The sequence below is a fragment of the Fimicolochytrium jonesii genome (assembly GCF_025526975.1).
Source record: "Fimicolochytrium jonesii strain JEL569 chromosome Unknown EV422scaffold_4, whole genome shotgun sequence".
Taxonomy (NCBI): Eukaryota; Fungi; Chytridiomycota; class Chytridiomycetes; order Spizellomycetales; family Powellomycetaceae; genus Fimicolochytrium; species Fimicolochytrium jonesii.
In genome coordinates, this window is record NW_026515671.1 from 1,440,863 (window position 1) to 1,460,727 (window position 19,865).

The 19,865-nt window shown below is 54.6% G+C and overlaps 9 protein-coding genes across 9 annotated transcripts; 6 read left to right on the plus strand and 3 right to left on the minus strand.

The window, feature by feature from the left end:
- Nucleotides 1-63: 63 nt before the first annotated feature.
- EV422DRAFT_565158 (uncharacterized protein) lies at nucleotides 64-2,138 on the plus strand (the record flags this gene model as incomplete). The annotated part of the gene is made up of 4 exons (XM_053072275.1): nucleotides 64-265; nucleotides 339-1,481; nucleotides 1,557-1,854; nucleotides 1,937-2,138. 4 exons carry the CDS (start codon nucleotides 64-66, stop codon nucleotides 2,136-2,138), a joined length of 1,845 nt encoding a protein of 614 aa, XP_052928355.1.
- EV422DRAFT_321482 (glutathione S-transferase) lies at nucleotides 2,067-4,195 on the minus strand. Its single transcript, XM_053066285.1, has 10 exons — nucleotides 3,884-4,195; nucleotides 3,753-3,806; nucleotides 3,656-3,670; nucleotides 3,552-3,581; nucleotides 3,362-3,487; nucleotides 3,214-3,291; nucleotides 3,049-3,152; nucleotides 2,625-2,989; nucleotides 2,462-2,557; nucleotides 2,067-2,404 (listed from the first exon to the last, which is right to left on the minus strand). Exons 1-10 carry the CDS (start codon nucleotides 4,009-4,011, stop codon nucleotides 2,276-2,278), a joined length of 1,125 nt encoding a protein of 374 aa, XP_052928356.1. The 5' UTR covers nucleotides 4,012-4,195; the 3' UTR covers nucleotides 2,067-2,275.
- Nucleotides 4,196-5,268: 1,073 nt separating this feature from the next.
- Nucleotides 5,269-8,976, plus strand: EV422DRAFT_493185 (uncharacterized protein; the record flags this gene model as incomplete). The annotated part of the gene is made up of 2 exons (XM_053067652.1): nucleotides 5,269-5,764; nucleotides 6,134-8,976. The coding sequence occupies 2 exons, from the start codon at nucleotides 5,269-5,271 to the stop codon at nucleotides 8,974-8,976; spliced, it is 3,339 nt and encodes a 1,112-aa protein (XP_052928357.1).
- Nucleotides 8,977-10,336: 1,360 nt separating this feature from the next.
- On the plus strand, nucleotides 10,337-11,572 carry EV422DRAFT_321926 (uncharacterized protein). Its single transcript, XM_053066287.1, has one exon. The coding sequence runs from the start codon at nucleotides 10,489-10,491 to the stop codon at nucleotides 11,299-11,301; it is 813 nt and encodes a 270-aa protein (XP_052928358.1). The 5' UTR covers nucleotides 10,337-10,488; the 3' UTR covers nucleotides 11,302-11,572.
- Nucleotides 11,417-12,007, minus strand: EV422DRAFT_504465 (ribosomal L28e/Mak16; the record flags this gene model as incomplete). Its single annotated transcript, XM_053068431.1, has 3 exons — nucleotides 11,417-11,698; nucleotides 11,803-11,916; nucleotides 11,981-12,007. 3 exons carry the CDS (start codon nucleotides 12,005-12,007, stop codon nucleotides 11,417-11,419), a joined length of 423 nt encoding a protein of 140 aa, XP_052928359.1.
- A 1,117-nt stretch (nucleotides 12,008-13,124) lies between these two features.
- Nucleotides 13,125-14,380, plus strand: EV422DRAFT_565163 (uncharacterized protein; the record flags this gene model as incomplete). Its single annotated transcript, XM_053072276.1, has 3 exons — nucleotides 13,125-13,164; nucleotides 13,230-13,585; nucleotides 13,871-14,380. 3 exons carry the CDS (start codon nucleotides 13,125-13,127, stop codon nucleotides 14,378-14,380), a joined length of 906 nt encoding a protein of 301 aa, XP_052928360.1.
- A 113-nt stretch (nucleotides 14,381-14,493) lies between these two features.
- Nucleotides 14,494-16,176, plus strand: EV422DRAFT_565164 (uncharacterized protein; the record flags this gene model as incomplete). Its single annotated transcript, XM_053072277.1, has 8 exons — nucleotides 14,494-14,560; nucleotides 14,629-14,706; nucleotides 14,772-14,834; nucleotides 14,910-15,019; nucleotides 15,100-15,473; nucleotides 15,560-15,710; nucleotides 15,780-15,899; nucleotides 15,991-16,176. 8 exons carry the CDS (start codon nucleotides 14,494-14,496, stop codon nucleotides 16,174-16,176), a joined length of 1,149 nt encoding a protein of 382 aa, XP_052928361.1.
- A 190-nt stretch (nucleotides 16,177-16,366) lies between these two features.
- Nucleotides 16,367-17,680, minus strand: EV422DRAFT_565165 (coatomer epsilon subunit-domain-containing protein; the record flags this gene model as incomplete). The annotated part of the gene is made up of 6 exons (XM_053072278.1): nucleotides 16,367-16,469; nucleotides 16,566-16,654; nucleotides 16,739-16,897; nucleotides 16,969-17,104; nucleotides 17,181-17,580; nucleotides 17,665-17,680. The coding sequence occupies 6 exons, from the start codon at nucleotides 17,678-17,680 to the stop codon at nucleotides 16,367-16,369; spliced, it is 903 nt and encodes a 300-aa protein (XP_052928362.1).
- A 147-nt stretch (nucleotides 17,681-17,827) lies between these two features.
- On the plus strand, nucleotides 17,828-19,573 carry EV422DRAFT_584756 (P-loop containing nucleoside triphosphate hydrolase protein; the record flags this gene model as incomplete). The annotated part of the gene is made up of 4 exons (XM_053073435.1): nucleotides 17,828-18,020; nucleotides 18,093-18,186; nucleotides 18,260-18,770; nucleotides 18,835-19,573. The coding sequence occupies exons 1-4, from the start codon at nucleotides 17,955-17,957 to the stop codon at nucleotides 19,571-19,573; spliced, it is 1,410 nt and encodes a 469-aa protein (XP_052928363.1). The 5' UTR covers nucleotides 17,828-17,954.
- Nucleotides 19,574-19,865: the final 292 nt, after the last annotated feature.

Here is a 19,865-nt window from a genome sequence, read left to right on the forward strand (position 1 = left end):
TCCCCTGATTGAATTACTGTCCGGTACGGTCTGAGTGGGCAGTAACTGGGGACGGGGCACGCAATGGCAGCCGAAGGTTCACAGCACATTCCGAAAAAGCGGAGGTTGAGCAATGCAGCCGAGGACGTACACTTCACCAAGAAGAATGCTCCAGCAAACTCCGGTATCGCCGGCAGGAGCAAAGTTGAAAGGCTCCTCGAATGGGCGAAAAGCCATGGCGCAAGTTTCCCAAAGCTGAATTTCCAGGACGGACCGCAGACCGATGGTGAGAGAAAAAACAGTTCATATTTTTGTCGGCGTTGCGTCAGGTCTAATCGGTAAACCAACCTTCTTTTCAGATCCTCTGTGCGCCAGCCGAGGTGTCTATGCATCCGACACCATAACCACAAAAGAAGTCATAACCTCCATCCCATATTCCCTGGTCCTCTCCGAAACTGTCGCCCGCTCGTCTCCCTTCGGCGCGAAACTGCACAGCTACCTACAGCAGCATGCGTCGGATATCACGCACAACGGGAAGGATCCGTATGCACCCGGTCTGATCCTGGTGTCAGCGTTCCTGGTGTACGAGATGTATGAGAACGCCGGCTCGTTCTGGAAACCGTACCTGGAGGCGTTGCCCGAGGAGTACTCGCTCCCCCTGTCGTGGCCAGAGAGCGAGGTGGCCCAATTGCTGAAGGGGACGAATCTTTACCACATTGTCGAAGAGCGCAGGAAGCTTTTACAGAAAGGGCTGGAGATGGTCAGGGAAGCGTGTGGGGACATGTTCATCAGAAACTCGCTGATATGGCCAAACCTCCTCTGGGCATACTCAGCGGTATCCAGCCGCGCCTTCCCACGCAGCCGACCAGCCACTGCAGAAGACCGGGAACACGCAGCCGAGGAAGCAGCGGAGATATCATCCGGCGCCAGCGAGCTCTGCCTCTACCCCGTCCTGGACATGCTGAACCACCGCCGCGGGCACCGCATCGAATGGCGGATCGAGGACGGCCAATCCGTCTCTTTCATTGCGTTGGAGGATGTGGCGGCTGCTGGGGAGGTGTTCAACAATTATGGCGCGAAGGGAAATGAGAATTTGTTGGGCAACTACGGGTTCGTGCTGGATCCTAACCCGGAAGACTATGTCAAAGTCGCGCTCAATATCCGCGATGAATCGGATCCGTGTGCACAGCGGAAACGGGAACTGCTTGCGGCGGTGCAGCCTAACCGATTGGTACACCTGCTGTTTGCTGGCGATGATGAGACGGCTCTCCCACCGGACCTTGTCGCGGTGACGAGACTTCTGGTGATGAATGAGCATGGGATTGAGCTTGATCTGCATGGAGGCGCTGCTTTACGGAGTGCCGTAAACCCGCGGAATGAGGTGGCTACCTACTCGACGCTGTGGCAGCTGCTTGGTGGCAAGTTGAGGGAAATCTCAAAACCGTTGCAGACGGGCGGTGTCGATGCGGAGCGGGTGCGGATGGTCACTGTTTATCGCCAGGGTGGGTATACGGAATGGACCAAGCGGTATCGATATAGACGGCACCTAACATCGTGCCCTCTACTTTACGCCCCAGGTCAAGCCCGAATCCTCCGCCACAACATGACCCTCGCCACCCAAGCCCTCTGCTCCTTCCTCCAACTCAAAGCCGGACCCACCTCCCCAATCTCCTCCATCCTCCTCACCCTGGACTCATCCCATCTCCCCCACTGTTTCCGATCGCTGATGAGCACACTAACCGCACAAGATGAGGACGAGCTGTTTGATGAGGATACGTTGTTGTGCCTCGCGGTGGCGCATGAGATGCAAGTGGGGGATAAGTCGGCTTGGAGGGGTGTGCCGGCAACGACGAGACATAGCGAGGAGTTGATTTCGTAAGTTTTCCGACACGATATATCCCGTTCCACATTCGTCGTCTCACCTCTCATTGAACACATTTCCTTCCGTTACAAGTAGTGCACAGGCGGCGGAACTCTACGCCCACTTCCAAAGTAATCTGTCATCAGTTTTGCACGACACCGGACCGTGTGCATGCGGTGCTGAGTTCACAAACGAGCTGTTCGCGGTCGCTGCGAACCTGTTGGAGACGCATGGGGTTGACATCCCGCCTGGAATGTGCGAGGATGTGCAGGGGTACGGCGTGCTTATGATAGAGTAGATACGAGTAGATAGGTGAGATAGGTGACACTATGAGCGTAAACACCTTTTAGAATGAGTGTATACGCATCGCATTGTGTTTTGATTATCGCTCAAAACTATGCTATTTATACTAGAGAGCCTATGAGCCTACGCCGTCTACTTCTGAGCGTAAGGCACGGTGAGATCCGGGCCATTCCACACGGGTACAACCCGAGTAGGATTGATCTGGATGTGGGACATGTAATAGTGGTTTTTGATGTGCTCCATGTTGACCGTCTCCGCGATCTGTGACTGTAATGAGTAACAGTGTGGTGTGGGAACAAGATGTGCGGACGGCCTCACCTTGGGAAGCTGGTAGAATTGGCGCGTCCACCTCAGGATGTTGGGGTAGCTGTGCGCGATGGTTCCGCCGGTGCACTTGAAGTGGGTGTGGTATACCTAATGAAATGGAAGTGTATAAATAGTCGAGAACGTCCAAACTCGGCGGCAATCGTATTAAGCTTACCGGGTCAAATCGCACGATAGTGGTAAAGAGCCTAATGTCGGCCTCAGTGAAGGTCTCCCCCACAAGCCACTCCTTCTTCGCAAGGATGTTCTCCACCTTGTCAAGTCCCTGGAACACCAACTTATAGTTCTTCTCATACGCCTCCTGGGTAGTAGCAAACCCGGCCTTGTACACCCCGTTGTTGATCTCATCGTAGATCCAGCCGTTGAGGTCGTCGATCTCCTTGCGGAGGTTCTCGGGGTAGTAGCTGACACCGGGCGCAGAGGACCATTCGTCGAAGGCGGTGTTGAGGAAACGGATGATTTCGGAGGATTCGTTGTTGACGATTGTTTGGGTTTTTTTGTCCCAGAGGACGGGGACCGTGACTGGCGGGCCTTGTCAGGCGCTCATTATGCAGTACTCTGACAACCATTCGGGTACTCACATCGTCCCTCGTAGTTGGGCTCTGCTTTGAAGTAGATGTCCCGCAAGTACTCAGCGCCATTGACGTTGTCGTTGATGACGCCGGGTGTGGATTCACCAGGGTGGCTAAGAAAAAAACCACATCAGCGTCTCAACAACGCGAAATCGTACAGAAGGACAAACATACTCGAACCGCCATCCCTTGTCCTGCAGAAGATAGTGGACAGCCGAAAGGCCAATCACATCCTGCAACCCTTTCAACGCGCTATATCAGAAACATCTCGGCAGTAAGTATCGGTTGAACATATCGGGCGTAACTTCACATGCCAGCATACCGAACGATGATGGCGCGGTGCGCCCAAGGGCACGCCCATGATACGTAGAGATGATATCTTCCAGGTTCGGCCTTGAACTTTGCGTCTGCTTCAGTGGATACGACGTCGCGGAAGGATGACACCTGGCTGAGGTGGACTGTGAGTACAACGCGGAAGATCTTCCAATGACATGCGAAGGCGAAGGACATACCGACGGAACTCCCCGTCTTTTGATGCCCATCTGCAGCGATCAAGTTGACGTTAGCGCTAGAGCAAGACCAATGTACGAGTTGGTCTCCAGTTCCGTAATCCTACTTGAAGATGGAGGCCCTATCACCATTGTTCGTAGGATAGAAATTGTCAGCAAAACGTGCGCACCAACGCTACGCTGTACGCCAGAGCCGACACTCACGCAGCAGCGTCCTTCTGTTCGACCATCTTGGTGTTTGCGGTGGAAAGAAAGGTCCTGGAATTTCAATGAGCCGAAGTCGCGCGGACAAAGCGTATTTCACGCCCACCGCCGACGCCTGAATACCCACCCACCTTTGTGAAGTGAAGTTCGCGTGAATTGCGCTTGAAACGGGATAGCAGTGAATACGGAATGTAGAGCGGAAGGTGGGTGCTAAAAGAAGTCTTCTTGCTTGGAGTGTTTGCAAGTGTTTTGGTAACATTTCCGCTGGCTTTTATGCAACGGCCCTCGGATGGTCTCGTTTTTGAAGGCTTCGATTTGAGGCTTGAACGCGAATCGTCCGGCGTCGGACTTTTGTGATTTGTCACCTGGCGATGTCATACGAAAACGGGTACGAGACTACATATTTTAGTGCTTCTCTGGATGGCTTTTCTTCGATCCATGCCATCTGCGGTACATGCATGAGCTGGAGGAAGGTCTAATAAAGCTCCCATGTGATGGATTTGAAGCCTGTGGGCGGTGGGAGGCAAGTGGATAGAGGCGGACCCGCGGCTACTAACACGCAAACGCCTAAGCAGACCTTGGAGGCTCACAGAGTCGCCGCCCCTCAACCTCAAACAAGTACCCGGCCTCAGACACCTACGCATGATGGTAGTCAAGCCATTTCCTGTAGCCCAGATTGGCGGCAGTCTTCGCACTCGTTGCACGTTACCGTTGCCTCTCCTCTGTCTCCCAACGTGGTGAAAGAGTGTGGGATCACCGCATATGAGAGCCGCCTTTCCATCTGCGAAGAGGCTGGCTCTAAAGAGAGGCAATGCACTCGAGAAGTCCGCAGAGGCTCGCACTTGGATCTGGAGAGAAGGGCAGGGTGCAGGCGGACTGTTGGGGCGAGCGGGATGACTAATGCCCGAAGACACGGGGTAACGAACAGTGCAATTTGCAAGCGATCTGTGGCTGGCGCACGCTGCTCCGAAACGCCACGCCCATTCATCATTGTCCGCCGTCACTTCCGGATCCCCGCTCCGGATTCGAATTCGAGAAGTTGGACGTCCGCAGCCCCGACTGACAAAGACATCCATCTGTCATCCATCTCAGGCTCATATCAACCATACTGTACCTCGTTCTCCCACTTCCATATACTGTACGTAGCGCTATCCTCTGTCCTGGATGCAGGACAGTTGATCGTGCTTTGCTCAGGCTCGGTAATTCCACTTCCCCATTGTTTCTAATTTTGGTCATCACTCCGGTCGCCGTAAATCTTCGGCACAGCCGTGGCTTGCGAGGTGTTTGTTGCATCCTGAAAGCGACGACAGCTGGATACTGGTCCTTAAACTAACAACACCTCTTCTCTACAGAAGTGCAAGTCACGTTTCAAATACTGCATTCAGTCTCTGGCTCTTCGAGACGGGGAGTCCCCACTTAGCAGACGCCGCTCGCGATCCATTACTGACTTGTTGAAAAACGTCGCTTACCCGTCACCCATTCTCCTTCTTCAACCGGCCGGGCGGACCGTCGAAACATGCCGACAAAGACATCGACCATTGACATTGAGGGTATGACCTGCGGGTCATGCGTTAGGACGATTGAGGGTCAACTGCGACCCATTCCGGGAGTAACCTCCATCAATGTGTCACTGGAGACGAATTCCGCGATTATCGAGTTTGATCCGCAGGTCCTGACCGAGCAGAAACTTGTAGACGCGATTGAGGATTGCGGCTTCGGGGCTACCCTGGCAGGTGCCGCAAAGAAGGCCTCGAACGTTACCATATCTGTCAAAGGAATGACATGCCAGTCGTGCGTCAAGACGGTCACAGCTGCGGTACGGGTGGTTCCAGGGGTTAGCCAGGTGGTAGTGAGTCTACCAACGGAGACAGCTGCGATCGAGTACGACGAGGGCCTAGTGTCGCCAACGGACCTGATGGCCGCTATCGAGGATTGCGGGTTTGATGCATCCATGCCTGGGAGGACCGCGCAACCATACGCGATGCCGAACGATGTCTCTTCAGGCCCATCGCGTTACGAAATCGACGTGCAGGGAATGACATGCCAGTCCTGTGTGAAAACGATCACGGGGAAGATTCAGCCATTGATCGGCGTGCAAATGGCGCACGTCGATTTGACAAAGAACTTAGCAACGGTCGAGCTGGATACGTCGTTAATATCAGTACAGACGGTGATCGATGCAATTGAGGAATGTGGGTTCGACGCGACGCTCAAAGCAGAAAACTCCATCCACGGCAAACCCCCAATTCGGATAGAGACAAAGGGGACGAATTCCACGAGGGGGCGAGATTCTCTCGAAAGCGCTCGCTCTCAGAAGAGCGCGCTTTCGCCAAATCACACCCCCACCACCGCCGGACCCGTGCGGACCGTCCAGCTCGAAGTCCGCGGAATGACGTGCGCCAGTTGCGTTTCCAGCATAGAAAGGCACCTACGCTCGAACAAAGCGATCGTGTCTTGTAGAGTTGCTCTTCTGGCTGAGCGTGCCGAGGTTCAGTATAAGGAAGAGGTGCTGGATAAGCAGCAGGTGGCGGAGCTGATCAACGACATTGGCTTCGTTGCGACCGTTCTCCCTGACGATCAGTTTGGAAAGGTGGATCTCAAAATCTTCGGAATGACGTGCGGAAGCTGTTCGGGCAAGATTGAAAGAGAGGTGTTGAAGATGCCGGGGATCCAAAGCGCCGCGGTCAATCTCCTAGGCCAAACCGGGCGGTTCCAATATGATACATCTATCATCGGAGTCCGGAACATCGTCGAAAAGATCGAAGCTCTCGGATTCGCGGCGTTCCTCTCTGATATGGGCTCCAACGCGCAAGCCGAGTCGTTAGAACGAACCCGCGAAATCCAAGAATGGAGGTCTGCCTTCTGGCGCTCTCTTGCCCTTTCCTTACCCGTCACCCTCCTCTCCATGATTCTTCCCATGACATTCCTGCGTGGGTTGCTGGAGTGGGAAGGAATTCCGGGCCTGGCGCTAGGCGACGCTCTTATGCTTGGTTTTACCATACCAGTGCAATTCGGCATTGGGCGTCGCTTCTATACCGCCGCGTACAAGGCTGTATCGCATGGAAGTTACACGATGGATGTCCTGATCGTCCTAGGCACGACGGCCGCATTTGCCTTCTCGGTTCTCTCCATGCTGGTTGCAGTATGCGAAAGCCAACACAAGCGCCCGCAAACGTTCTTCGAGACGAGCACCACGCTGATCACGTTTGTCACGCTGGGACGGTTTTTGGAAAATGTCGCGAAAGGGAAGACGTCTTCAGCTTTGAGCAAATTGATGTCGCTCGCTCCCGTGTCTGCTGTCCTGCTTACAACCGACCCTGAAACCGGGGAGATTCAAGAGAAGAGCATCCCTGCAGAATACGTCCAAGCCGGCGATCTCCTCAAAGTGGTCCCTGGCGAGCGTCTCCCAGCCGACGGCATTGTCGAGTTTGGCGCAACCCAGATCGACGAGTCGCTCGTCACCGGAGAACCATTACCGGTCACCAAAAAAGTCAAAGACTCAGTCATCGGCGGAACAGTCAACGGCTCCGGCGTCATTCACATGCGCGCCGTCCGCGTCGGCGCCGACACGACACTCGCCCAGATTGTCAAGCTCGTCAATGACGCCCAGACCTCCAAAGCGCCCATCCAGGACATCGCCGACCGTATTGCGGGATATTTTGTACCCGGAGTCATCATCCTCGGCGCCCTCACGTTCACGATGTGGTTCTTCATGCTATCGTTGACGACGTGGCGCCCGCATCCGTTTGAGACGAGCAGCACGATCGTGATTTGTTTGAGTATGTCGATATCGGTTATTGTCGTGGCGTGCCCGTGCGCGCTCGGACTTGCGACGCCGACTGCGGTTATGGTGGGAACGGGAGTTGGAGCGCAGCTGGGGATTCTTATCAAGGGTGGTGTTCCGCTTGAGACTGCTCATCGGGTCACGAAGTTTGTGTTCGATAAGACGGGCACGTTGACGATTGGGAAGCTTAGTGTCGTCAAAGCTTTGCTGCATCAGACGGAATACAACGAGATGCAGTTCTTTGGCATTGTCGGCGCGGCAGAAGCGAACAGTGAGCATCCGCTCGGAAAAGCTGTTGTCAAGCACGCGAAGATGATGTTGGGTATCACGTCCTTCCCGCACAAAGTCACTGAGTTTGATGCGGTTGCGGGATCGGGATTGAAGTGCGAGGTCATCCCACCCAACGCGAAGAAGCCGGTGCAGGTGCTTATCGGGAACGCCAGATTCCTGAAGTCCCAAAAATGCCCGCCGTTGCCGGCAGCGTTCGTCTCGGCGCAAACTCATCACGAGTCGTCCGGCCATACCGTCATCTTTGTTGCCTTTAACAACGCGCCTGTAGGGCTCGTGGCCCTCGCGGACACGATGAAACCCTCGGCAGTCCCCACCATCCGTGCCCTCCACCGTATGGGCATCCAAGTCGCGATGGTCACCGGCGACCAACTACCCACCGCCCTGGCAATCGCCAAACAATGCGGAATCCCCAAGTCCCACGTCCACGCGGGCATCACCCCCGCCGGCAAAAAGTCCCTCGTCGAAAAATTCCAAAATGCCGGGCACGTCATGGCCATGGTCGGCGACGGGATCAACGACTCGGCCTCCATCGCGCAAGCCGACATCGGCATCGCCGTCTTCGGCGGTACAGACGTCGCCGTCGAAGCCGCATCCATCGTCCTCATGCGCGACGAACTCTCCGACGTCGTCACAGCCATCCACCTCTCCCGCGTCATCTTCCGCCGCATCCGCATGAATTTCGTCTGGGCTACTGGTTACAACCTCGTCATGGTCCCCATGGCCATGGGTCTTCTCTCACCGTGGGGTATCACTCTACCCGCGATGGTGGCGGGGATGGCCATGTCACTGTCCTCCGTTTCCGTCGTCGTCTCCTCCCTCCTCCTCAAAACCTACAAACCGCCCCAAACCCTCTCCGAAGTCCCCGAAGGCCAACTCCAACTCCCCACCATATCGGCCCGCATCGACATCGACGCCGGGGACGCTGTCTCGGACGGCCGCGGCGGGTTCAGAGCCGACCGACGGAAGTCATCGATGCTGAACGCCGGATCGGAATTGATGGCGAACGTCAGGGAACTCCTGGGATCGGGCGGATCCTCGAGACGCAGCAGATCGATGAGCCCGAAGCGGAGGGAGTATGCGCGGTTGCAGGGGGATGAGGAGCTGGGGAGCGAGGACGAGGAGTTGTTGAATGCTATTGAGCTTGCGTGAATGGAAAACATTCCTTTCACACGATAGATAGAAGACTCCCATTTTCTTTTTTTCGTAGCCGTTTGTTTCTGTTTCTTTCACTCATTTTTTTTACCGTTCACGCAAAGACCTCTATCGCATCATACATTGACATGCACATATATAGCATTTTTCCTTTGCGTTTTTCTTTGCGGACATTTTCAGAGCATTGACTTCCTGGCAGTTTCAGCGCCTGGGTCGCCATTGACAAACATGTCACCTCGGCTGACCGGATTTCGACAGCGTGCGTAGGTCGGGACCTTAAATGTTCCCCGACAGGGAGAAGCGAAGCCGCACATCCAACAGAGCCGTAGGGTGCCCACATCAACATCACTGAAACATCGACGGAGCGTTCTCTCTCTACGCTTTCCAGGATTACAACCAATAACCACTCGGCAGTAGTCTACTCAAATGGGCTACGTAACAGTCCTCGTCCAGCACGCATGGGCCCTCCAACCCAACGCCCCTTCCCAAGCCCAAAAACAGGCCCCCTCCTCCCCCACCACCAAACCCTCAACCCCACTCCCCACCACCTCCACCCGCCTCCTTCCCACCGACATCGCCCACCTCCTCCACCTCCATTCAACAACCACCTCTCCTACCGACCACCACCTCTACACCGCGCAACTCACCGACGTCCTTGACCGTCTGCACCACGCCGTCCTTGGTCCCGCACTCTCCCCGCCACCACCGCCAGCGGAGCCCACCAAATCAACCACCACGACCCCCTTATACCGCCCGAAAAAGGGAATGCCCCGCCTCGCCTCCTCCCGCATCACCCTCGGCGCCCCCAGCGTCGCACTCGCCCCCTGCCGTCCCTCGGACTCCGCCCGGCGGGCGGCCATGCGGATCCGGTTGTGTCTTTTGGTGTTTGTGGGGTGTGCGGTGGGTGAGTGGAGGAGGAAGGCGGCGGGGCGGTTGTATGAGGCGTTGGATACGGGGAATGAGTTACGCGGGGATGCGGTTGAGGTGGAGGGGTTGGGGGGGTTAGTGGAGGGTGTTGCGGGGGTGCTTGCAGGATGGAGGGGGGAAGGGAGGGTGGAGGAGGTCAAGTTGGTGCTTTTGGTAGGTTTTCCTTTTGCGGGGGTTTTTGTGATGTTTTGATGGTGGTTTCTGGGATCTGAGTGATTGAGTTTCTTGGTTGCAGTGTCTGGGGAAGATCGTGGAGCGGTTGGAGTATGCTTTTGAAGAGTCGCCGTTCACTTTCCCGCCGTCGGTTTTGACGAGTCTGCAGACATGCTTGGAGTTCATCGACGAGTCTCGTGCCTCATACGAAGGCGATCATTTTGTTACGGTCATGATGGCCATGACGAAAGACTCGGTATGTACTACAACGATGGGTTTTGGATTTCTTTTTTAGTGTGTGAATAACCGACTCAACTCCCACAGCTCCAATGGCTCCTCCACACAAACCACACCGACTCCCACCCCCGCACCACAACCCCTCAAACCTACCTCAAAAGCATCTGCCGCGGCACGCTCTGGAAGGACCCGATGCGGATTCTCGACATCCCCACCGTCGTCCTCCAAGAAGTGCGCGAGAAGGGCGGGACGCGCCTCACCCGGCAACTCCTCGAGGTCCTCGCCACGGCCGCCACAAGCAACGACGTGGCCTGCAAATGCTATTTGCAATGCGTGAGGGAGTTGAAGGATGATTGGATGATGATGTATTATGGGGTCGTGCTTCTGGGGGCGGTTGTGCAGAGGCATCGGAGTTCGGCGGTTGTTGGGGTGGCGATGGGGGAGGGGTTGGTTGCGATTTTGGAGCAGGATGGGGAGAGGTGGGCTGATGTTGCTGACGATGAGGAGTGGATGAGGGTGCAGGAAGGGGCTGTGGATGCTTTGCACGACATTTGGAAGCACTTTCCCACGGTGTCGCTGGGGTTGATGGCTCTCGAAAGCGCCCGAGCTGTGGGAGGACGGTTGGAGGAGCGGATACGGAATCGTGGGCCATCGGTGTTCAAGACATCACACTTATTCACGTTCAGATCAGCTGGATTTGCGACGAGACTCCTCAAGGCTAGGGCGCGATCCGGAAGGGTATTGCAACCTGTGAAGACGCTGAACCGGAAGCCGCAGTCGCATACGACTCAAGAAGATAGACCTTTATCTATAGCCCCCTATCATAGAAACTTCCTGGCTAGTTTGGGCACATCGAACGGTTCGCTGAACGAATCCCCCAAGGTAGCACCCTCGTTCCTGAGTAGCTCCTTGCACCCCACCTTCTCCCTTCGTCAGAACCAGTACTCCCCAGCCTATCGGAGGAAGCTCTTTACTCCAGGCCACAACCCTTCTTCAGATCTGTAGGCATACATGCTACATAGCTCGAATGGAAGCGGTTCACAGATGCGGAACAAAGATGAAGTGCGGCAAAAAGGTTTTTCATTGAGATAGCGAGCGATATGTATATACAAGGAACCGCTTAAGCAACGGTGGCCTTGCGTGCACGGACACCACGGAGCTTCTTGGGCTTCTGGGCCTTGGGCTTCTGTTGAGCCTCAGTGACACGGGTGAGACGAGCGAGAGCAGCCTTCTGGAGGTCGGGGCGGTAGGTGCTCAAAAGGTTGGTGACGCTCTTGGAAGAGGCACGGACTCCCTTCTGGATGGTGGTCTTGTGGCCCAACTTGGCGTGCTTGTGGGCAGGCACCGAGGTCTTCTTCAGTGTGATGTGGGCACCCTTCTCAGCGAACTGGATGTCGATGGTCTATCAAAACGTCATAAAGCGGAGGTACTGATCAGCTTTCCGGTCCATCGGCCCTCCCACCCCTGCGTTCGAATGCCCCATTCCCCAGCTCCTTCACTCCTCACCTTCCTCTGGGCGAGACCAGAGTACTTCAGGGAGTTCTTGTTAAGAAGATTTCCAGGCTCCCTGGTCAACTGGATGCCGTTCCTCTTCACAAGGAAGGAGGATTGGTCGCGGGTCTGTCCAAGAGACTGAATGTCAGCATTTGCGCTAGTGAAAGTGCCTATATTTCCCAGTACCCACCAACAGCCAAATGAGATCGGATGACATCTATACAAGAAAGGAAATTGAGTTAGCTGGCTGAGCTGATTTCCTCGGGCATAGGTTCCCTTCCTCTGAAGGGGGTTGTGATATATACCTTGTTGATTCCTTTTGCGAGAGGATGTGCGTAAAAGGGAAGGAGCGGAAACCAAACCTGTCTTGCTGTTGCTTTCGCCGCCCGTCGTCGTTCCGGCCAGGCAAGCAAAAACGGCACCAGGTCACGTGACACTCACGATTACCTAATCGTGCGCGTGCACACACATATTTCCAGAACGTCTTCTGAGGCGGAAGCTGCCACATGTGATGAAAGCACTTGGGAGACTTGATGATTGTTCCAGTTGTGTTGTGTTGTGGTATGGCTTCCCTCTCCAGTAACGCACCCTAGAGAAGGTGGCGGCGGAATAAATGGGGTTGGAGGCAACAGTCAGACATAGCAACCAGTAGCAGACTGATGTCGTCGGCGGCAAATCAAGATACGGTTGTCCACATCCGTTGTTGCATCGGGGCGGGCTGGAGATAGTTGTCCAACAGGCCGTCCACCAACGACCCGAGACATCCACTCTTCTGTTGCAACGCGTCCGGACTTCCAGGCTGTTATGAAATATGCTCTCGTGCTCTCGCCGCTAGCAGACCACAGAAATCCGAGGTAACGTTGGTTAGCACATTTTACGCTATCCACCACATTGGAAATTATAGCTGTGTGATGGAGACAATGCTCACGCGCCTGTCATGCCGACTCCTTTGTTTGTCGAACGTACAGGAGCACGAACAATCCGACACCATATACAAGGTTCATTTAACCGGCGGATTTCACCATGGCCGTTGAATCAGCCTTTGATTACCTGCTTATCGCCGAGTTTGTCCCAACTTCCAACCCTACTTTCCGGCAGTTTATAGTGAGAGCTGCGGATCGGTAATACATTGTTGTGGGGGTCTCGGTTTGATAGGCTTTGGGGACTAATATAATCCAGGTGTTTGTTTGTCTGAGGTAGGTGCCCAATGTCCTTCCCCTAGAAATGTCCGCCCTGTATGTGTCGCCGTCTGTATTCAAACTTTGCTCCCTCGTTCGGCTTCTTCCCTTCACCCTTCTTGAGACGGTATTCCACCTCGTTCCTCGTTTATCGTGATGGCCGCACCTGCTCCGTTAGACGCCATCGGCTACCTCCGTGAGGCCTACACGGCTTCCAAATAGCTTATGTCAACCTCGGATCGACTCCCCACTACCGCCAAGACCAGTTTGTGCTAATCCGTGAGCTGAACTGGCTGATCTTCGAATGTCTTTACACTACTACCGCCGAAGAGGGCGGTAAGGTTCTCGGGACGGTCCAGACCATATGGGAGACCGGTACCACACAGCGCCAAAGAGTGCACTTTGTAGATTCCGTCTTTGAGAGCATCAAGCTGTTCTTGACGACGCTTAAGGCGGTTGGTGGAGCCACCCCTAGGGCGTCGCGACGAGGATCCCCCGCCAGTCGCCCGTCGTCCGCGTCCCGCTCCCCCGAGTCATCGCGTGTGTCCTCGCGCCGGTCGTCGGTTGATCGATCCAGTCATAGCTCGCCGTATTCGCGGGACACGTTGGTGGAAGCCGTGCGGCGAGCAATGATTGCATTTACCAACAAAGACGGTGCCGTCCAACGGGATGGGGAACTCAAGTAGGAAGCTAATGAGAGAGATTCCTATCGATGCGTTTATTCGGGCTTTTTGTCGTCGACGGCACCTCCGCAAACTATCGCCGATGCGAGGGAAGAGGGGCTTGATTTGCAAATGACGGAGGTGCACACATAGTACCCTTATCCATCTCCCGAGTGCCGGTATGTTAAAGTCTATTTGGAGGCAGGAGGGTGTGTAGCTGACGTGCGTATCCTTTTTCAGGGCGCCAGCAAGCATTTCGAGATGGCGCTCGAAATGTTCGGCCACCGCGATCTCAAGTTCGATGAAGTGGATGTGATATCAAAAATAATCACGCTAGGTCCAACCGCACAGTTCAATTTCGGGCGCTTCTACTGGGTTATCGACGCCACTAAGACGGACGAGGGAGACATGGTTTACCGCATCACCCACCTCGATAAAGCACAGGGTCCGAGATGGCGCTCTGTCGGGGCACTAGAAAATGCACGGATAGAAGACGGGGAAAAGCTCTTGCTTGATGGCTTTCAAGTGGACCGACCGGACCGCAAGTTCTTTGACCTGCATGCGAAAGTGGGGCGTGTCCTCCACGCAAGTGGTGTTGGTCTGGGTGTTGGTGGAGTTGTAGAAAACGCCATGCGGAACGACGGTCACGAGGCGGCGGCGACAACACACACGGGAGTCGACTCAAGTAGGAACGTCAACGACTTTCTAACTGAAAACAACTGGATAATGCCAGGACACCAACAAGAATAGAGGAAGCCTTCAGGGTATCTGCAGATCTATACACGTAGGATATGTAGACCTGTATAGCGATTATTTATGAGATGTTGCTCTCTCTTAGTTCTATCAAAGCGGCATCTTGAACTATGGCTATCATCGTAACTGCTCTCGTGGCCCTTTTGGCAATCGTTGGTGGCGCTTTGTTCCCCGCTGGTATGTGTCTCGTCCAGTCACTCGGTATCATGTGCTTCAGCCTTTGACGCCATTTCGCACTCCTCAAGGGCGAACCTTCTACAGGCTACAGCAAGAGAACAGGGGGTTGCAATACACGGCCGACTCATCTTGCAAGCTTGTGCAAGGTGCGTGGTGCCCGTCACTTTGCGATGGTGGAATTTTTCTCACCTGGGATGCGATACATATACAGACCCCTTGTTACGCGGATGCGAGAACGGCGCGCTTCATGCAGCGTCGGGACAGGTTTTCTTTGGTAAACGACAGTGGAGTTCCCTTATCTGAATCACAGAGCGGATGTCTGATGCGATGCTTTGGGTGCTCTCTTAAGCCTGTGCGGTGGATCTTGAAACAAGGTCGAAATGGTTTCCGCCCGCCCACCTTCTTGATCGTGAGGCCGCTAAGGAGCCCAAAGGCGCCATAGTCGTTCTTGATTTGAAGGTTTGCTACGATGCATGCCCCAACAGGACATTTAAGGCTGTCTCGGTAGCGTTCCTCAAGCCACAATCTTTTCATTCCAGACGACGAAAGCCCGCAAACTCGACCTCCACAACTTCACCCCATCCTTCCACACCTTCGGCATCGGCATCGCGCCCTCACGCTCCGACCCCAAATCCATCATCATCTCCGCCGTTAACGTCGGACTCGATGGCAACTCGATCGAGACCTTCACCCATAAAATCGGCGATAAGCACGCGACGCATGTCAATACCTTCCGCGATGAGAAACTGCTTCATTCGCCGAATGATGTGGTGCCAATTGATGAGGATAGCTTTTACGCGACGAATGATCGGAGTAAGGCTGCGGTTGGGTCGCTGGCGTGGGGGATTGTGGGTAATTTGGGGTGGTCGAAAGCTGCTACCGTTGTGTATAAGGGCAAGGACGGGAAGGCCAGGTAAGGAGCACCGTGGATGGGGTCTGATGATACTGCCACATGGAGATGGTGCTACAAGCATAGCGCTAACGGTGCGGAACACGCAGAGTGGTAGCAGATAAGTTCACCCTCGCGAACGGGATCACAACTTCCGCCGATCAAAAGCACGTCTATGTGGTCGACACCATGGCGGCCATCGTCAATGTGTACGAGCGCCGACACAACAACGGTCTCCGGTTGAGAGATACGATCGAAGTGGTGGGTGCATAACAATGGGGCGGAAAGAGGGGGGACACGGGAGTTTCACTGACGGCATGTCTCACTTAGCCGGTGCTTGGGGACAATGTGGCGGTGGACGGTTCCACCGGCGCCATCTACGTGTCGGGGGTGATCGACATTATGGGATGCCTCAAGGACATCCCAATGAAATCTCCGTGCCTCAGCGGGGTAAGTCACTACCATGCATTCCATCCTCTCCCATTACACAGGGTCGAAAGGAGGGCCAGCCCTCATTCACACTATCTCCCCCACACCCCAGGTCGTTAAAGTCACCAACAACACAGGCTCAGACCAACTCTACGGCAAAAAGTTCAACGCAGACGTCGTGCACACCGAGTTTGATCGCGTGGTGCCTGCCGGTATCGCAGCAGTGGACCATCATTTGAAGAAGAGCTTTGTGGCGGGGTGGCATGGGGGCGTAGTTGTTTGTGATAAGGTGTTTTGAAGGGCGTAGCTAGTTTAATCCCGCTTTTGTGCAACTGTACCCACCCCTTATGGGTTCTCCGGATTGGTGCTTGTGATGTTGTAGCTGTAGCATATGTCACATTCGTACGAATCCGCTATGGAGCGTCCCAGTACGCTGCATATATGATTGATTCGTCGATAAGGTATATATCTTACAACCTGTCCCCAGATTATTTTGCAAGCGCAAATCGCTGTGCCGACCGTTGGAACAAGCTCTCCTTCAGTGTGTACTCCTCCACTAACGGGTGTTGCGGGGCCAGTTCCTTCAGTTTGCTGTTGAGTGAAAGCGAGAGGAATTCCCGTTAATGGACGGAAAAGGAACGGGACGTGAGCTATAAAGGAACTGTAAGTTATGACAGGGCACCGTACCCGAAATATTGGTTGATGATCTCAGGCGACTTGCCGGTAGCAGCCGCGCAGGATACCAGGTTTGCTATCAGGTCCGGATCGTTTGGGCACTGCAAAGCAAGCAATGGTGGGCATTATTATCCCCAGAATTCCCCATCGCCCCTAACGCCCACCAGTGATTCACTGATACATACCCTGCTCAACCCTTCCACCAAGATCCGCTCCGCTTCTGCAAACTCCCCAGCCTGCATCTTGCATATCGCGCGGCCAGAAATGATTCGTCCCGTGGCAGATTTAGATGATGCGAGCTCTTCGAAGATGTATTCCGAGTCTTGAATGTTTTGACGTCCACCCTGGAAAATGCCGAGAGGGTTTACATTTCCATCATATGGGAATCCTTACAAAACGACATCGGCAGTCTCACCACAGCGCATTTCGCCCAGGCTTCCGCCAGTTGTGCCAAAGTGGCGTCATCTGCCCACGTCCTCAACTTCTCCACTTCCCGCTGTGCAAACTCGGGCCGATCGAGCTTGAGATAGCATTGTACCGCAATCGCCACACTGTAAGGTATCTTCGACGTAAGCCAGCCCGCCATCATTTCCCTCAGCATTCGCAACAGAGTGCTCTTCCTCCTACCATTCCAAGTTCCGCGGTATCGGCAACACCCCCTGCAACGCCTCAGTATACCGTTCTTCCGCATACAAAATCAACGCCGTAATGGCCTGCACCGTACTACTATGCGCATTGTTCCCCGTCCCCACGAGCGCCAAAATATCGCCAACAACTTTCGCCTTCGCCCCCGAGTTCCTCGTCCCGATCGCCTGTTGATGGAGCGCGTGCAATCGGACGGCCTGCAGCTCCGCGTCGGGCGAAGACTGCAGCTCGGAAATGACGCGATCGAGTTTGTTGGATGCGAGGAGGGCGCGGTAGGCGAGGACTCGGCGGTCTACGGAGGCGTCGCGCGAGCTGAGGGCTTCGTCGATGACTTGGGGGTAGGAGCCCAGGTGGTAGTTGTTGCGGAGGAGGCGCAGTTCATCTTTGGAGAAGTCCGGTGATCAGTAGGTTGTTCAAACGGACCGCACTCAAGCATTCATGCGCTGTTCTGACTATGCCAACGTACCTATGAAGTCGCCCATCTTCGAAAGTGTTGCCTTTTGCGTATCACGGTGTATCTGTAGGTGTCTCCATCTGTTGTCTTCGTGGGAATCGGCCAAATGAAGAGGCAGTCCTGCGGCGCAATGGTCTTGGAGTTTGAGAAGCTCCCCACTTGAGGAGCTTGACGCGACAGGGAAATCAGCACTTTCCCGTTTCCTTTTTTTTCTGTTGCAACAAGGGTGCAATTCAAACCCCGTCTCGACCCACAAACCGACTACACCGTTCGACTCTCCACTCACAGGAAACACCGTCGCTATGAGTAACGACAGCGCCGAAGTAGAGACCGCTGGGGCCGAGGTTAAGAAGACTTTCGAGGACTTGGTATGTTGCGCCCACAGACCTTGTGAAAAGCATTCCGAGCTCACAATGGTGTGTTTTGGCCTATCTCCGCAGGGTCTGCTTCCCCAGCTTGTAGAAGCATGTAAGAAGCTCAACTTCACACACCCGTCCGATATTCAAGTTGCTTCTATTCCCCATGCCCTGGAAGGTGCGTCTTGTCTGACTGGAAGAGCATGGGAGAACGGGGTTTGCTAACAAATGGGGGAACTTCATACATAAAGGAAGGGATATCATCGGACTAGCACAAACAGGTTCCGGAAAGACAGCCGCCTTCGCCCTACCTATCCTACAACGCTTGTTCGCTGCTCCCCAACCGCTCTTCGCATGCGTCATGGCACCCACCCGTGAATTAGCCTTCCAAATATCAGAGCAGTTCGAAGCCCTCGGATCGACCATCGGCGTACGCTGTGCCGTCATCGTCGGAGGAATGGACATGATGTCGCAAGCCATTGCGCTCTCGAAAAAACCACATATCGTCATTTGCACGCCTGGACGTCTCATTGACCACTTGGAGAACACGAAAGGGTTCAACATGAAGCAGCTGAAGTATCTGGTCATGGATGAAGCTGATCGTTTGCTGGATTTGGATTTCGGCGCGGAGATTGAGAAACTGTTGAAAGTTATTCCGAGGGAGCGGAACACTTTCTTGTTTTCGGCGACTATGACCAGTAAGGTGGAGAAGCTGCAGAGGGCCTCCTTGGTCAACCCTGTTAAGGTGGAGGTTGCCACAAAGTAAGAACGTTTTGAAACGGTTTTAAAGACGTCCGTCATTGAGGCTCACCCAGTTGTGATCTAGGTACTCCACCGTCTCGACACTACTCCAATACTACATCTTCTTCCCTCTCGCCCAAAAAGAGTGCTACTTAACATACCTCCTCAACGAGCTCGCCGGCCAAACCTGTATCGTCTTTACGCTCACTTGCGCAAGCACCCAAAAGCTCGCTCTCATGCTCCGCAACCTCGGCTTCGAAGCCGTCTGCCTCCACGGTCAAATGTCCCAACCAAAACGCTTAGGCGCCCTCGGCAAATTCAAAGCCGGCACCCGCAACATCCTCATCGCCACCGACGTCGCCTCCCGCGGTCTCGATATCCCCTCCGTCGACATTGTCATCAACTACGACGTCCCGCAGAGTTCCAAGGACTACATCCACCGCGTCGGGCGGACCGCGCGTGCCGGACGCAGCGGGAAGAGTATCACCCTTGTGACGCAGTACGATGTCGAGTGGTACCAGCGCATCGAGCACGCCATGAACAAGAAGCTGGATGAGTACCCGTTGGGCAAGGATAAGGCGGCGGTGTTGATGCTGCAGGAGCGTGTGGCGGAGGCGACAAGGTTTGCGCATATGCAGTTGAAGGAGGAGTTGGCGAATGCGAAGGCGGGGGGTGTAGGAAAGAGGAAACGGACGGGGGCTGGGGAGGGGCCGGGGGCGGAACAGGATGATGAGGAGAGTGTGAATAAGAGGCTGGTGAGGAAGGGGAATGGTGGTGGGAGAGGTGGGGGTAGGGGCGGGGGCTCTTCAAGAGGCCGCAAGTGAGGTTTTGCTTGGGTGGTTGACAGATAGGCATCCCAGCGAGCGGGCGTCGTATTCATAGTCCATATTTATGTAGATTATTCTCTCTAAAGATTTTGGCCCCGGTGCTCACTTTTCATATATAGGCATTCTACACAACATTTAACATAGACATCTTTGGCCGTTAGGCCTTTGTCCGATATTTTCGGTTTGGCAGCTGTGTGATGTCGATGGGGTAATAAAATCTTTCCCCCTCAAGTTAAGGTGGTTTCCTCATACCGCCCCCTTCACCCGGTGGCGGCCGTTGGCTACCTGT

What these genes read in the sequence shown, in the direction of transcription:
- EV422DRAFT_321926 (XM_053066287.1), top strand. Translation starts at nt 10,489, where the DNA reads ATGCGGATTCTCGACATCCCCACCGTCGTCCTCCAAGAAGTGCGCGAG.
- EV422DRAFT_321482 (XM_053066285.1), bottom strand. Translation starts at nt 4,011, where the DNA reads ATGTTACCAAAACACTTGCAAACACTCCAAGCAAGAAGACTTCTTTTA. An exon ending in CACCGCGCCATCATCGTTCG is followed by an intron (nt 3,292 to 3,361) that starts GTATGCTGGCAT and finishes TTTCTGATATAG; the next exon opens with CGCGTTGAAAGGGTTGCAGG. An exon ending in GCCCAACTACGAGGGACGAT is followed by an intron (nt 2,990 to 3,048) that starts GTGAGTACCCGA and finishes AAGGCCCGCCAG; the next exon opens with TCACGGTCCCCGTCCTCTGG.